This window comes from Tubulanus polymorphus, chromosome 3 (genome assembly GCF_964204645.1).
Source record: "Tubulanus polymorphus chromosome 3, tnTubPoly1.2, whole genome shotgun sequence".
Taxonomy (NCBI): Eukaryota; Metazoa; Nemertea; class Palaeonemertea; order Tubulaniformes; family Tubulanidae; genus Tubulanus; species Tubulanus polymorphus.
The window spans coordinates 18,474,636-18,491,881 of NC_134027.1; the positions used below are offsets into that span (position 1 = coordinate 18,474,636).

The window sequence follows — 17,246 nt, forward strand, 5'->3', positions numbered from 1 at the left end:
GATAAACTATTCCAAATTTTGGGTCCATTTACTTTTATAGAAGATTTTTTTAAGTTCGATTTAAACTGTTCATATCTAATATTTCTGTTGCTATCAAATCGAGTACGTTGTATAGTCACAAATGGAGGGAAGAAATTTTTGAAAACATCAGGTAGTTTGTTATTCGTATAAAGATACATAAACTGTCCACTTTGCCAAAAATTGATATCATTTAATTTTAAGATTTTGTTTGCTTTGAATAAGGGGGAGGTATGGGCTAAGTAATCTACTTTACAAATTATACGAATTGCTCTCTTTTGTAATTTAACCAGGCAATCAAGGGAAGCTTGATATGTATTACCCCAAATGATGTTACTACAATATGATAAGTGACAATATATGAATGAATGATATATCTGTAATAACGTTTCTTTGGACAAAAAATAACTGCATTTGCTGATGATACCAATGAATGGGGCTAACTTTATAGATATAAGATTAATATGCGATTTCCAAGATAGTTTATCATCAATTTGTAGACCTAAAAATTTTGTTTCTTTAACCTGGGTTATGGGAATGTTATCAATATTTATAAGCAAAGTTTGTTTAAGTTTTGCTCTACTGAAAAACAAAAAATGAGTCTTTTTAAAATTTAAAGAAAGTCTGTTCGCACGAAACCATATATTTAATTTATGTAATTCAGAATTAACAGAGTTGGTAAGAGTTTTGATGTTTTTTTGACTTGTGAAAACATTAGTATCATCAGCAAACATGGTAAAATTCAACATATTTGAGGCTTTATCAATATCATTAATATATATAATGAAAAGAACAGGGCCCAAAATCGAGCCCAGAGGAACTCTGAAAGGAACGGATGTAAGATTAAATACAGTTCCATTAAAAGAGACCGTTTGAAACCTATTCTTTATGTAGTTTTCAAACCAAGTTAAAGCTACTCCTCTGATTCCATAATGAAAAAGTTTATACAATGAAATATCATGGTTTGCAGTATCAAAGGCCTGTGAAAGATCTAAATATACACCAATGGTTGACATCCCATTGTCTAAACTACTAATAATTTTGTCAATGGTTAGCATAATAGCCATGTAGGTGGAATGATTTTTCCTAAAGCCAAACTGTTGAGGAGAGATAATTTTATATTTATCCAAGTAATTTAGAAGCCTATTATATACTAATTTTTCTAGTATTTTTGAAATGCAAGGTAAAACAGAAATGGGTCTGTAGTTAGTTAATTCCTGGGGGTCTCCTGATTTGAATAAAGGAATTATCTTAGATTTTTTAAACAACTCCGGTACAATACCTGTAGACATACTTCTGTTGAAGATGTGACAAAGCGGGATAGAAATAACATCAATAACCTCCTTTAAAATTTTCTGGCTTATACCATCATGTCCAGCACTATTTTTATTATTAAGACTTAATACAATTTTTTCAATTTCAAAAGGAGATGATGGCATAAAAAATAGATTATTAAGATGCGAAGGTCCCAAAAAATCAGAAAATGACTCATTTGTGGATGGAATATTTTTGTCTAAATTCGGTCCGACATTAGCAAAATATGTATTAAAACCATTAGCAATAGAAAAATCATTCGAATAAAATATGTCCTTGTGTTTGACATTATTAGGATAATTTCTGTCATTTGACTTTTTGATAAGGTTGTTTATTATTTTCCATGTATCTTTTGGGCACTGCGCATCCTTGAACAAATTTGGATAGTACATTTTTTTGGCTGTTCGAACACAAGTATTATAAATATTTCTATATCTAGTGTATACCTCTCTATCATGTTGTCTATGGGTTGAAACGTATCTTTCATATAAACGGTCCTTTTGTTTTAATGAGTTTAGTAAACCTTTTGAAACCCAAGGATGTTTTTTATCTTTGTAAAGAAGAAACTTTCGAGATATAACAGGAAGGAATTCATCATAATATTTTATAAAAGTATTAAAGAATAACGAGTAAGCCAGATTTGGGTCATTTTCATTCAAAACATTACTCCAATCTACTGTCATTAGTTTACGTTTAAAGGAAGCAATAGCAAAATTTGACATCATTCGATACTGTACAGTTTTAACAGAGTTACATGTATGCCTTATGCTAGGAATAACAAAAAAAAACAGGAAAATTGTCTGAAATATAATGCCTTAATACACCAGATAAGATGTCAAAATTTAATGTAATATCGGAAAATATATGATCAATACAGGTTGCAGAGGATTTCGAAATACGAATTGCTTTATCAATTAAAGGTTGAAAATTATTTGACAACCATGAAGACAAATAATCATTGGTAGGGTTATGTGAGTCTACTTTCAATAGATCGATATTGAAATCACCCATGATAAAACACTTTTGAGATTTTCTTATTTTTTCTAAAATAGGTGCAAAATTCAAATTAAAATGTATAATACTCTGATCAGGTGGGCGATAAATAAGTCCAACAATACATTTTGAGCTGTCTTCAGGAATTGTAATTTCGATAAAAAGGCTTTCAAACACTGGGGTTACAAGGGAAAATTTGTCAATTAACCTGTGCTTAACCGATTTGTGGATATAGAGGGCAACACCTCCTCCCCGTAGATTAGTTCTACTATTAAAAATACCAATATAACTATCTAAATTGTACATACAATCATTATCATGATCAGACGAGGTCCATGTTTCAGAAATACCAATAATAGAAAAATTATAATTTAGAGAGTTTAGATATATCTTTAGATTTTCAAAGTTACTATTCAAACTTCTTATGTTACAATGTATTATTGAAAACCTAGCTTTTTCAAATGAGGACAAGTTATCATAATAGTTACAGTTTGATTCAATTGTTGTAAAATCATCCATGAATAATCAAATACATTGCTAACTTATAATATAATAAACCCCTATTTATTAATGAATTATGACTAACATGCACGCTAAGAACATCAAAATATAGATAATTAACCTGATAGTACATATTGGAACAAAACAATCCTACCCATAATTTGAAGACAAAAATATATATAAATAGATTTGAAAAATTCATACAAAAAAAAATGTTAGAAAGAAAAAAGAAAAATAAATAACGTAATGAATGCAGTTTACTTAGGAAATTTAATGAATGCAGCTTTAATTAGGAAATTTGGCAAGGATAGAATCTAATCAGGAATAAATGTCCCTTTATCCAGAAAGTTCAGGGCATATGATATGATACTGACAAACTTAAATACTGTGTGTTACTTGTTCGTGTTGAAGCGAATAAATCCAACCAAGTAATCCAATACAAAAATTGTATGTTATACGAATAGTAATTCATACGAGTCATGAATAAAAACGAAACCATAAAAGTCTGTTCATCCGATATTCAAAAATATGAATATATATATTATCAATTGGTTGATTCGAAGCTGTAAAATCCAGATTGAATACGTATTAAGTTATGAAATAGTTCGAACTAATATCACACACTATACAGTCAATAAATTAAATCCAGTGCACGGCGATATATCTAACTAAAGGACTGATACAACTGTAAACGTTCTTTTTCCCCATTTTTCAGTCCATAGACTTTTCCCTTAATAGTCCATATACTGGTAAATAGCTTTGAATTTCTAGCACGCTTAACTAGGCTGGCGATTTCAGGACACAGGTCCTCACGAATAACGATTCCTGTACCTTTCAGTTGCGAACGCTTACTTATTATATCATCTCTCATGTTGCGATTTACAAACCGAACTAAGATTCCATTTGGTTTTTCTTTCCCAGAAGTGTCATAGTGTGAATTTTTGGATTTCACGCGGTGAGCAACTTCTATATCCTATGCTACTAATTCTTTTGCAAGAGATAATTTTTCATTTAGAAGTTCTGTGTCTACTGTTGTACAGTTTTCGTCGGTGTTCTCCGATACTCCAAATAGTCTGATGTGATTTCTGCGGGAATATTGGTTGTTTCTACTGCAAGAGTACGTGCTTTAGTGATTTCACTATGAAGTATCTTATCCTCATTTTTGAAGTCTCTCAACAGATTAGCATTTTCCGACCTTAAGTCATTGATAATTCGGTCCTTTTCAATAAATTTCTGCTCAAGGTCATACAATCTTTCTTCTGTTCTAAAAACAAGATTTTGAATCATTTCGGAATGTTTGTTTAGTTTTAACTCCATTTGATCTATGATTTCGGACTTTATGTTAGACAGACTATCCATTTTGGATGTAAGAAGTTCAACCGACTTGCACAAGAAAGAAAGACTACTTTCTACAGATGAATCTGAGTCAACTGTCGAGCTACGCTCCTTCCGTTTTTTTGTAGGAGGTCCTCGAGAGCCTTTGTTTTTGGGATTTAAATCATTGTTGCTTTCTCCCAAATTTTCTTCCATGAAGACCTCAGTATTAGGATCAATCGAATCCCCATTTATTGTTGATTCAAGACAATTTTCTGATTCATTTTTTGATTCACACAATTCACTATTTGTAGTTTGTATTTCGGTTGATTTTTGACTTTTTCTTTTGTTAACGTCGTTAGGTTTATTATCATTCTGCTTCAGTAGATCCTTCAAGTTCGTTTGGTTCGACATGTTACAGGCTTTGAGAATATCAAAGTGCCAGGAAACGCACACGAATATTCACAAGTATTCACCACAGTTAATATTTAGCACAGTAACTAGTCACGGTTCACTGATCAAACACAGACTTTTGAGATTGACACTTGAATTTGAAAAATTTCCACTATATACTGTTCACCATAACATATCACAATTTACTGCTAAATCCACATCCAGTTAAAAGTTTTATCCATATACCACTGAAACAATCCCTGAATCTCTATCTTTTTGATAGTATAGTTTATGACTTACATTACTGCATTGTGTACATACGAATGACTGAATGTCTCCATGAGCGATGTATAGTCTACTACCGGTAGCCTACTAATCAAAGTTGTATTCACATGTTTTAACCGACACTTGTTGTTGCTGAGGTTGTAAAGATCAAGTTGAGAGGAGTTTGAACGTAATTTTGGTCAAAAATAGTTCGAGTTGAACGAATATTCGATTTGAGCAATTTCGAGTAGAGTGAATTTAAATGTATGGTTTAACTTAGGAGAGAAAAAAAATTCAATATTTGCTGAGTTGAACATTTCAGTTCAACATTTGCTGATTTGCTGGATTTTCGACTTGATTGGATTCGAGTTTAGAGGAGTCTACAGTACTATTATTGACTTTGAAGACGGGCAAATTTCAGAAAATTCAATTCTATTCCGCATTCAAATCAGTAATTATCATTAATGTAATGTTATTTCCAGCCTGGAGCCATTGATAAACTAAAAATCAACTCTAAAAAAATCATTTCATTCGTTGCCAAGAATACCGAAGATAAAGGAATGTTTGAAGAAGCAGTAAAACTTTATGACCTGGCATCCGTAAGTTTACTTGAGAAATGTTACAAACCAGAATTTGTCATCATTGGCGTGAGTTTATTTGGAAGTGTGTTTTATTCTTAGAATTCAGAGAAAGTTCTGGAGTTAATGAATAAATTATTGAGTCAAGTTTTATCACAGCCACCAACACCTCAATCATCTCGGGATCGGTTAAAATGTCTAGCATTGGCTATAGCTGAAAGGTGAGTTCTTGGATGATCCTTAAAAGAAGTTCCCAGAATCCATACCTCATTAGTGATTCCCAGGATTGTACCATAGGCCTGGACCCAGTTTCACAAAATCAATTACAGAATATAGCTGCAAAGCAGCGATAACAGGTTTTCCACTAAAAAGCCGCAACATGCGATTCAGAATGAAGGCAATTGTACAAAATTGAAATACATATATTGCATTGACAGATTCCAACCTATCGTGCCACCACTATGTAAATGTGCAATGTGATTCTGCTTTGAAACCGAACTTACCCGTGACATGAAATCAATGTACAGTAGACCTCAGATCTCTGGGGACCGTGGAAAATTATCCGAGGTGAACGATGTCCGACCAGATCGGTGTTCACCATAATAAAAAAAGTATTTTTAAAGAAAAGTGTTAAAAGGCTTAATACACTTAATTAACCTGTGTTTGAATGATTTTTGGGATTTTTATCATCAATAAACGGGATTTTAGCCGACAGATTTTTTTTCTTATTCTTGATAATTATTATCTATTTCATAGAATTCGATCACTTCTAGTTTTTTTTCAACGCTGTGTGCCTGCAGTTTCTGCTTCGAATACGTAGAGAATATCAATGAGTGAGTGAGCAGCATGAATGAATGAGAACTATGTGTGTGATTGAATGTATAAATGAAAATAATACTGTAGAATGTAGGTCAGGTCACTCAGAACTAAATACATGTTCCAGTCAATACTCGGAATGAACCATAAGAGAACACACGCGCGCTCTCAGTGTCCGAGGTGGGCGATAAAAAGATCGTTTGTTCCAGTAAAAACCTCCGAGTTGAACGATAATCCGGCTCCGAGCCAAGCGATATATTTTAATTGAGAATGTGCTATAGAAAAAAGGGTATTTATTTTTGATCCGAGGCAACCGATTATCCGAGACGGTCAGCTCCGAGGCAACCAGAGTTGACTGTATATGAGTTGTTTTGAGCATGCATTTTTTGGCATTCAAACTTTATGATATTATCACGCTTTAAAGAAATCAATCTGTTCTATCAAAATCTCAATCAGTCGATATGCTGAATGAATCTACTAGTGATGACAATGTATTAGGGATGTTTTTTTCTATTTGAGAAACAAAATGTTTTATCGAAATCCTATAAAACTCGCCTAACTTGGACTAATTGCGACCGTAAATTTTTGTTTGAGTTGCTCAAAGAATCTGAGTACAAATCGATTTTTTGGGCTCATTATTAAAATGTACTCAGTAAATCCTACTGGACCCATGGTCCTTTATTGAAGTTTTCAAGGGAAATTACACATTTTTGAAGTTTTCGGGGAAATTTTGAAGATGCTTTGATCGATTACCTTGATTTTTCGAATATATTTGAATCCCCCAAGTGCCCATCAGCTTAAGAAAGATTGGGTCGTTTGGACTCAAGATGGCCATCCTATGACCTTTTAAGTGCCCAAAAATGTCAATTTTGGCCCGAATTCTGAGTCCTGTAGTGTCCTACTGGTTTGCCATTTCTCATTGCAATTTATGATGGGTATTCTTTGGAGAGGGATGTTTTATACCTGAGACAGGTATTTTTGATCAGTTAATTATGACACAATTGGCAGCCATCTTGGTGTCATCAGTACTCATTCGTAGTTGGGAAAAAGTTCCACATTATATTGATACCTAAGCATAATTTGTCACCACAATCAATTGGAAAGTTGAAGCTCATAAAGTGTTCTATGATTTTGGTGAGTTTTAAGGTTGTTGATTTTTATCTCGGGCTTTCTCGGGCTAACCCGAGATGTTGTAATGGGTCCAAAAATCGAATTTTTGCTAACAAATGAGGTTATAACTTTGACACAAAGTCATGCAATCTACTATGTTTATGTGCAAAATGTAGCTTCATCATGCGGCTAAAATCTGTTGGAAATGGAATTTTGAATATCGCGTTCATTTAAGAGAAATCGACGAATTTGTGGCGATTTTTAAAGAAATTTCAAGGAGCATTTTGTTTCATAAAACGGCTAGAAGGCCGATGTACAACGTAATATTGAAGTAAAATAACTGCTCCCTGCGGTTGGCTGAGCTCCCGCTGTCAATCAATGTAAAAGGGCATATTCGATTGACGCAGACAAACCGGTCTTTTAATCTTCTCATCTATTAATCTGCTTGGTTCTAGTTTCTCATTTCCCAGTCATGGGAGAGTCTTATATGTTTATTTTTAATTTGATAGCCGTAGTATCGATTCCGTCTCCCCATATCTATTTCATTATGCAAATAACCGAAGATTCAACCGATACACTACTTCACGGAAAATTATGCGCGCACAATCGAATAGGCCCAAACCTCGTGTATACGGGATATCGGCAAATTCAAGTTCTTGAATTACTCGTTTGATGGCGCTAGTCAGAACCGGAAATTGGAACCTAAATCCGCCATGCTCTAGTTCATTTGCAATGAAAATCTCTCGCTTCAAGTTTTCAATGAGCGATATTTTACTTGCTATATATCGTCACACGTAATCCTTGAAATATGTTATCCTACCGCTACGTTAGATATGATAAAACCTCACTGCAAAGGCTAGAAATCACTATAAATGTCCTAAAATCATCAAAAAACATTTTGCAACGGCTGGCGATGTAAAGACTGGTTGCCAGGTATCACATGGTGGCAGCACTTGATGGCCCAATTAAGATTGTTGGTTCGAGTCCTGGTACTTTTCAAATTTTTATTATAAATCTACAAGTTTAGTCCTTCTAAAATCAATTTTATTTCATAATATTATTTCATATTTATCAGTGTCGCCTGAAATAAATTTACCTTAGAGTCTTGAACTCAACAACAAACTGATGACACCCGGCACCAGTCATTACTTCCGTTAGCTGCTTCGAGGGTCATCGCTAAATTTGTTATTTTTGGTAGTTTTTTTACATTTCTAGTGATCTTTAGGGTCCAAAGTGAGGTTTTGTCGAATTCAACACGTTGTCAGGATATCATACTCAAAGGATTATGTGTGCCGTTGTATAGTTAGTAAAATATCGCTAACTAAACACTTGAAGCGAGAGATCTTTATTGCAAGTGAACTAGAGCATGGTGGATTTAGGTTCCAATTTCCGGTTCTGACTAGCGCCATCAAACGAGTAATTCAAGAACTTGAATTTGTCGATATCCCGTATTGCCGCGATGATTGCTGATTAGATTTCGATGATATTGTTCACCGAAATCAGCAGATTTTACACATCCATGAAGTGTTCAAGGAAAACCTTAAAGATGCATCAATCAGATGGCGCCTATACATTACAAAGATAACATTCTGCGCCCGAGATATTAAGATCCATGGATCTCTTGTTGTATAATGGCTTCCAAGGGGCGTTGAATAATTACTTAGTTAATAATTACTTAATAACTTAGTTTTTCTATATTATATTGGAAATGAGGCATATTTTGTTACCACAATCAATTGCAAAGTTGTAGCATGACATCGTCTATGATTGTGTTGAGTTTTAAGGACATTAGTCATTCTACATGGTCACCAGGGGCGTTGAATAGTCGAATACTTTAGTATTTCCCCATTTTATTGGTACCTAGGTATATTTTGTTAACATCATCGATTGCAAAGTTGTAGTTCATAACATGTTCTATGACTGTTGTCAGTTTCAAGGTCATTGGGTTTTGCATATGGTCACCAGGGGGCGTTGAATAGTAGAATAACTTAGTATTTCCATATTAAATTGGTAACGAGGCATATTTTGTCTCAATCAATTACAGAATCCTAGCTGCTGACATGTTCTATGATTGTGGTGAGTTTCAAGGTCATTGGTTTTTGTATATGGTCACCTGGGGCATTGAAAATCGAAATTGTTAGATTGTTGAGCATTTGAAACCACTTCCCAAGTGGGCATGGTGTCCCTGGACCCCTAGTTTATTCCCTGAGGGTGCATCAGCATAAGATACAAGATGGCCATTCTCATTCAGGGGCTTCTCATTCATTCATTGTCAATTTATAGCAAATTTGGTTTTACCCCTTGGCCGCAGGAAGCAAGGTGCATTGTCTTCACCTGTGTCCAGCCATCCAGGCGGGTGGTCGGACAGATATGCAGACGTTAATCCCTCTACAGGCTTAAGTTTTTGGTTGATTTTATTGGTATGTTTGTTATAGGTGTGAGGAGGATGAGCCCTACTGTTTTTCACTTATAGGTCATCCAAGATGGCCGTCACAGTCATTTTGGTATATGAAATAGCAACTTTGGAGCTTGTCGCAGCTCTACAGTCTACAGCTTCTGAGCAATTTTCTTCTTACGTGGTCTGTGTTTTTATGGTAAAAGGAGGATGAGCTCTATTGTTTTTGACATATACTTGTCATCCAAGATAGCCACCACAGTCATTTTGGTGTCTGAAATAGCCATTTTGGAGCTTGTTCCCGCTTCATAGCCTACAGTTCGTCAAGGTCAAAATTGTTGCCGCCATAGTCATATTGAAACCTATTTTTTAGTTGAAACTTAGTGTCGGGTTATGTTCCCTATTTGTAAAGAACCCCGCCTGTTGCCGCCGCACTACTCTGGCAGTTGTGGCACCTTTGTTTATATTTCTTAATCCTTACCACATGTTTGACCTAGCAACGTTACTTGACCACAAATATTGTTCTATTTCTGGACCCCGCTTTTCACATGGTGCCGTGACCAGGATATGAGTCGAAAGGAATATATAAAAAGTACACAACGCATTGTCCAACACCTAGCTGAAAATGAAGACCAAGGTGGAAAAGAAACAGATAGAAGTTTAAGCTTGTAAGAAAGACCGGGAAATCTTAGTAGTGGCGTTCGAGACTCAATGCGGAGGTATTGCAATGATTGTAACCGGTGCAAATGTAAGTCAAAGTGATTATTATGAGTTTGCATTACGACCGAAATTTTAAGAGATTTATTCGAAGAATATGATGGATTAAATGATAAATTGAAAGAGCTACTGAAAGAAACGGAAGATTACAGAGCAGTGTGTCAGAGAATAGTTGTGCAGAGAATCAAAGACAAAAGACATCTGGTTCAACTGAAAATTTTCCTGTAAGAGAACAGAGCGAGAGAGCCAGAATATAACGAACAACCGATGAAGGCGGTGAAAACAGTGCAACTCCCAAAATTGAAATCGCCTACTTTCGATGGTAGCTTTACGAGATGGATGGCATTTTGGGACACGATTCAGTCCGATGTTTTGTCAAGTGATTTTACTGACATATCTAAATTCAATTATATAATGGGTCAACTCGAGGGAACGGCACGCAAGGCGGTAAAAGGAATTCATTCATCTGGTGCTTCATTCATTTGACTACTCTTATCGAAATATTAAATGAAAGATTTGGACAGCCAAGGAAAATTATTCGTGCACATGTTTTGAATCTATTCGACAACACACATCTGAACCTCAATTACGCATCAACCAGCCACTTTTTAACCAGATAAACAGAGATTTGCGGTCGCTACAACATCTGCAAGTGGATATCGACAAATACGCGCCAATACTCGTTCCTTTGCTGGAGAGGAAACTACCGAAAACCCTCCTAGAAAAGATGGGTACTTGCGGTCAAACTGCACATTTTGACCTCAACTTGTATATCATCGCGTTCACAGAACAGCTGGAAAGCCTCGGAGATCAAATTAACGAACAGGATATACCAACAGTTACCAAATATAGCACATCCGCTGGTCAACCCCTCGTTTAATCGAAATTCAAAAATTGTCCGTCGTACACATCTCTACGACCACGTGTTCGCAAGTTTCTCTGTCCTCTCAATGCATAGAAATCCACGATGCATTGAGAGGACAGCGAAACTCGCGGAGATGTGGCTGTTGAGATGTGTACAACGAATTATGAGGACTTAGTTTGCAATATAGGTGTCAAACTGATAGCCACATGTGACGAAAAATATTTAGAAATGTTTATGAAAAGTTCCGTGATGGAATTCCCTGGCATCACTGAAGACGCCGCGTCGGACAAGACATTTCTCGATGAATATTTGAAACATGTTGAATTTAAAGGTTGAGGGGTATCTTTACGTATGTCTAGTTGTGCAACTGCAGGTTCCTGGAATCATAACTGAGGGGTTCTTTCCAGACCCATATGCTAAGACCTCTTGTTTCACAATAGTGAGTATAATTTTGATAACTGATTATCAAACAATTGATATTATTTTACAGATATCGAGACCTAGGATTTGAAGGAACCAAATCAACCACTAGCACATTTTATCTGCTGCTAGATTTAATGACATTTTTTGATGGATATCATGCAGGTCACCTTGATCAAGCCATGAACGTAAGTTAGCTAACAATCAGAATTGAGTTAATATAATATAAGAAATTTGTAGCAAATAGAATCATCATCAAAAGGTAAATTTAGATCGGGGAAAGTGGGTCTGCAATTAAGTGGTTTGGTTATATTCTAAAGCGGGCCGCACACTAGCTTCAAAGCCGCTAGACCGCGCCAATTTACCAGGGATATTGACGCTAAAAAGTTTTCCCGCACACTAGCAACAACAACGCAGCTTCAAGTGCTGTCTCTACCACTGTTGTAGGTCACATGGCCAATAAATCAATAATATGATTTCAACGCATTGAAACTAAATAGGGCTAAATCTTGCGATACTGACGCAGAATTAGACGCATACTCTGGCGTACTTGATGCGCCCCATCAAGAATATCAAACATGCTAGATGTCAGTATCAAAGCCGCAAGTGACAAAACGCCTAAAAATTACCCCCGCACACTAGGTGATTTTGACGCCGGCGTCGATGCAACAGCTTTGCTGCTAGTGTGCATGAGTTTTCACTTTAAAATGCCCTGTGCACTCACGCTCGGCAGATAGAATCGCTTTATTTCATTGAATAGTTTTTTTTGATTGCCTTTTATATCTGATGAATTATTATTATTATTATTATTTTGCCTATTACTATACAAATGGAGCAAATTAAAATGGCATGGTTTCCAGAGCTAAGGCCCTTTGACTGTGCAACAGAGCATATATTCTTACAAATCATTCATTAAAGCATTATTCATTCCCCAAATTGAATTCCCCGAGCTGAATTTTGAAAAAGGGCCCTGTTAAAATTTAGATGAGATTTGTTGCGAAAATCTGAACGCAAAAAAAATTTTAACAGGCCAATCAGAAAGCAAAGACTACTCTATGATTGGCTTAGCGGCAGTAATCAGCAGGTGTTCATGTGAACCGGCAGTATTGTGTACTGTTTTACTTTCGGGTATTATTTTGAGGAATGAAATTGTATTTCAAGATCAATTTCTGTGAAATCTGTAGTTGATTTGGTTTTTGGGAGGAATGTTTTTATATGCACTACAGAAAATATCATTGACAATTATGCAATGTCCTGGCGATGTCTGTCCTGGATCTTGATAATAGGCTGTCTTTGGTCTGTGCCTGAAATCCTTAACATAATGTTGATATCCTGGTGAACCTTGTTGCTTTTTCTGGCAAAGTCTTGGTGATCAGGTTTATAAGGATAGCAATTGCCAGTCGATTATTTGAAGGGGTGGACAATTGACAGCTGTATTAGCCTGATTGAAAAGCTTTTAAAATTGGCATTTTTAGAAAGTTTGAACGAAATGGCTATAGGACTGTATCGTAATTCTATACGTTTATTTAGTATTTTTTCTTTTCAGACAATAAGTCAGTTGAAATTACTGCCATTAACAGTTGATACTGTCGAACAAAAAGTCAATGCATTCAAACATTACACAGATGAGGTATGAGAATTTCGTTAACTCTGAAGCTATTGAGATGAACATGAGAATAAGGTCATTTTGTGATCCTTGGCCTAGTTTTACAGGAATGCTTTTTTTCAAATCATTTTCTTCGTAGATAAGACGAAGTCTGCCGGATGTTTTACTAGCTACTATGAATATTCTATTCCTTCAGTATAAGAAAGCAAGGTCAGTATAGAAAAGGGATGATACATAAAGTACGTTAACATTGCTTGAAAAGACATTACCAGAGGAATTTTCAACTCAGGTATTACCTGAGGAAATTGTCGGTAAACTCAACATAAGTTGCGCATTACTCACAATTCATTCATTTACCAGCGTGACTTATTTTATCATGTAGAACCTTATGGTTGTCTTGAATCCATGTGTATGTTGCTGGACAATATATTAAATACCATTGGTTCATTCTGCTTCATGGTCATATCCTAGCGAAATCTATGAAAGTTTACTTGGGTACCAGCGGCTGTAGCATTTAAAGTACTTACGGTTTACTCTGGTAATAGTTTACTCGGGGGGGTCTCCCAGTTAAGATTCACTTTCCTTAATAGGTAAATGCTCCAATGAAGACTGATTTACCCAAGTAGGATGTTATGTAAATGTAGTAGAATAGTGGGGAAATTGGTACTTATTGCGCAGTCCCTTAAATGTTACTGCAGCTTATATTTTTCATTTCTCTGCATAGATCATCAGGTGTCCAGAGTCCAATGCAAGCGCAATCTATCGGTAAAGAAGACGGAGGAAAAGATTCTGTAAGCAATTTACTGTTGACAAGTGGAACCTTGTTAACACAATTCTGGTGACAAAACCAGTTTACTACGATTATTTCTGGAATGTCCCATTTAAGATATTTATGTGAATCAAGCTTTGGATGGTAGGGGCCATTAAGTACGCACACATGAAAATGGCTCAAAAGTAGAGGTCCTACCTTTGATGTACGAATTTGTTTTGTGCTCCTACGTATGTACGTGAAAAACTATAAGACCGTTAAGACTATACAACTATAAGACTATATAACTATAAGACTCCTAAACGTCAAACTTACATCTCTGCAACGTTTGTCAGTGAACAAATTTTTGACATGATTGCAGGAAGCAAAGGTAGAAAATCTATTCAAAATTTTTTCCACAATATACGTTAACAGACCCCGGTTTTACGCGGGAAATTTCTGTTACTGCGTACTGTCAGTCAATAAAGTTTTACAATGATTTGATGTGTCATTGCTATTATTCTGTCACTGCTACAGTCAAACCTTGTTACGAGATCGTTTTCAATGAATAAATTTCCTTTAATTCCGGTATTTCCTTTAATTTCCATCAGTTTTAACGAGATCGTTCACAACGAAATATAGGATAGAACGAAGTAAATTTTGTGTCCCAATTTTATCGGTTACAACATAATTCCACGAGACCGTAATAGAAATATTGATCTATCAAACCCTTGTGTTTGATAGCACAGAGCGTTGCTTTATATACTGAACCTCCCGTAGTTACTGACAACGTAGCAACAATACATACACCTTATCCTTTCATATTTTCTATAACGGCGCCTCATAAACGCATGCATTTGAATAGGCCACTAAAGTCAAAATACTTCAAAAAGTTGACGAAGGAATGAAAAAAGTGGACGTATGTTTTAATTTGAAGGCTCGGAGCGGCTCATCAAACAGATAAACTCAAGCGAATTATTAGTCCAAATTAGTTTCTTTTTTGGTTTATTCAGCTTATGGTAGGAAAGGTGTGTTGGTCGTTTCAAAGCGTGTTCAGTGATACGTTGCACGAGATCATTTGAATGGTCCGGCATATAAGTTACGGTGCCTTAGAACTTTCCTTGAGTTGATAAGTTATAAAACGCTCATTTCGACTATATGAGCATATGTTTAGAAGCTACAATTTATTTTTTTCTCAAACCTTTACAACAAAAAATGCCCCCAAATACGGGATATTGACAAATTCAAGTTCTGGAATTTCTAGTTTGATGGCACTAGTCAGAACCGGAAATTAGAAGAACCTAAATCTGCCATGTTCTAGTTCATTTGCAATAAAAATCTCGCTTCAAGTTTTTAGTTAGCTATATTTTACTTACTATATACATTGTCATGCGTAATCCTTTCAGTATGATATCCTGACAATGTGTTGAATTCGATATAACCTCACTTCAAACACTAGAGATCACTAAAAATGCCATAAAATTACCAAAAAACACTAATTTAGCAATGACGCTCGAAGCAGCTAACAGAAGTAAAGACAGTTTACTCTTCTATTCAAGTTTCTCGTTTTGGCTGCATTTATTGTGGGATTTCTCTCGTTAACATCTTACACGGATATTGTGTACCTTTTTGTCTCATGGTGGATTTAATTTCCAGTTCAGACTAGCGCCATCAAATGAGTAATTCCAGAACTTGAATTTGTCGATATCCTGTATATGTATGTTTATTCTAGGTTTAGTCTTAATTCCTTTAGATTTGATTCTACCATGATTTCTTTTCAGTATATCAAATATTTACGGCGTCAGGCTCGAGCTCTTATCACATTTGCTGGGATGTTGCCGTACAGAATGCCAGGAGATACAAATGCTAGACTTGTGCAAATGGAAGTTTTAATGAACTGAACTTGAAGCAATTCTTACAGGAACTCTTAGAATATAAATGTTATCTATGTACCAGTACGTTCTACTTGATAAGATTTCCGATAATCTGCCAGTCTCGATAATCGATGATGCATTTATTATGTAATTCTTTGATAAATAGAATATAATCTCAGTGGAAATTTCATATCATTCAGTGTATTCATATTATCAAATCAATTCACCATCTTCACATAAGATGAAGGAATGATTGTTCAACTCAAACTATTTTCTACCAAAATTCCGTTCGAACCCCTCTTAACTGAAATGTCTGAATGACCTCCCGGCAATAAACACAAGTGTCACTAGAACACGGCCGTTTGAGAAAATTCATTCCCTGTGCATTCCGTAAGAAAATCGATTCTCGCATATTTTCATGCAGCCAGGACTCTACATCAAATCGGTCAATAGACCATCGCATCATCACAATCTCCAGCATGGCTGGTCCAAAATCCCGAAAATTAGCAGTCCGTTGCCCGTATATGTGTTAATCGATTTTCTCATTGAATGTTAGTATGTGGTAAGTTTTCGAGGGAAATTTTGAAGACGCTTTGATCAATTACCTTGATCTTTGATTTATATTTGAATCTACCAAGGGCCCATCAGCATAAGAAAAATTGGGTCGATCTGACTCAAGATGGCCGTCCTATGACCTTTTTAGTGCCCAAAAATGTATATTTTGGCCAGAATTCTAGGTCCTGTAGCTTCCTACTCATTGCAATTTGTGATGGGTATTCTTTGGAAAGGGATGTTTTATTCCTGAGACAGGTATTTTTGATCAGCCAATTATGACACAATTGGCGGCCATCTTGGTGTCATCAGTACTCATTCGTAGGTGGGAAAAAGTTTTTCCACATTACATTCATACCTAAGCATATTGTGTTACTATATTCAATTGGAAAGTTGTAGCCCATAACGTGTTCTATGATTTTGGTCAGTTTCAAGGTCATTGGTTGTTGTATGTGGTCACCAGGGGGCGTTGAATAATACAATAACTTAGTAGTTCTATATTATATTTGTACCTATGCATATTTTGTTACCACAATCAATTGCAAAGTTGTAGCTCATGACATCTTCCATGATTTTGGTGAGTTTTAAGGACATTAGTTATTCCAGATAGTCACCAGGGGGTCAAGCGCAAAACGACCCCCTAGAAAGTCAGAATACTCACAATTTGGTGTTACATTGTCGATATTCATAAATAAAGACTCTGTAGATTACTATATCCATCATTAAAACCTTTATTATGCTTCTTATTACAATCTAAATGTTTGAATA

General features: G+C 35.5%; 1 protein-coding gene across 4 annotated transcripts in view; it reads left to right on the top strand.

The window, feature by feature from the left end:
- LOC141901106 (nuclear pore complex protein Nup93-like) overlaps window positions 1–16,116 on the top strand; it is an 84,342-nt gene extending 68,226 nt beyond the window's left edge. For all 4 annotated transcript variants that reach the window (XM_074788185.1, XM_074788186.1, XM_074788187.1 and 1 more), the window contains exons 16-22: window positions 5,280–5,396; window positions 5,478–5,596; window positions 11,769–11,886; window positions 13,245–13,328; window positions 13,444–13,514; window positions 14,029–14,095; window positions 15,834–16,116. In XM_074788185.1, coding sequence (XP_074644286.1) covers window positions 5,280–5,396; window positions 5,478–5,596; window positions 11,769–11,886; window positions 13,245–13,328; window positions 13,444–13,514; window positions 14,029–14,095; window positions 15,834–15,953 — 696 coding nt within the window. In that variant the 3' untranslated portion in view covers window positions 15,954–16,116. The remainder of the gene's footprint in view (window positions 1–5,279; window positions 5,397–5,477; window positions 5,597–11,768; window positions 11,887–13,244; window positions 13,329–13,443; window positions 13,515–14,028; window positions 14,096–15,833) is intronic.
- Window positions 16,117–17,246: the final 1,130 nt, after the last annotated feature.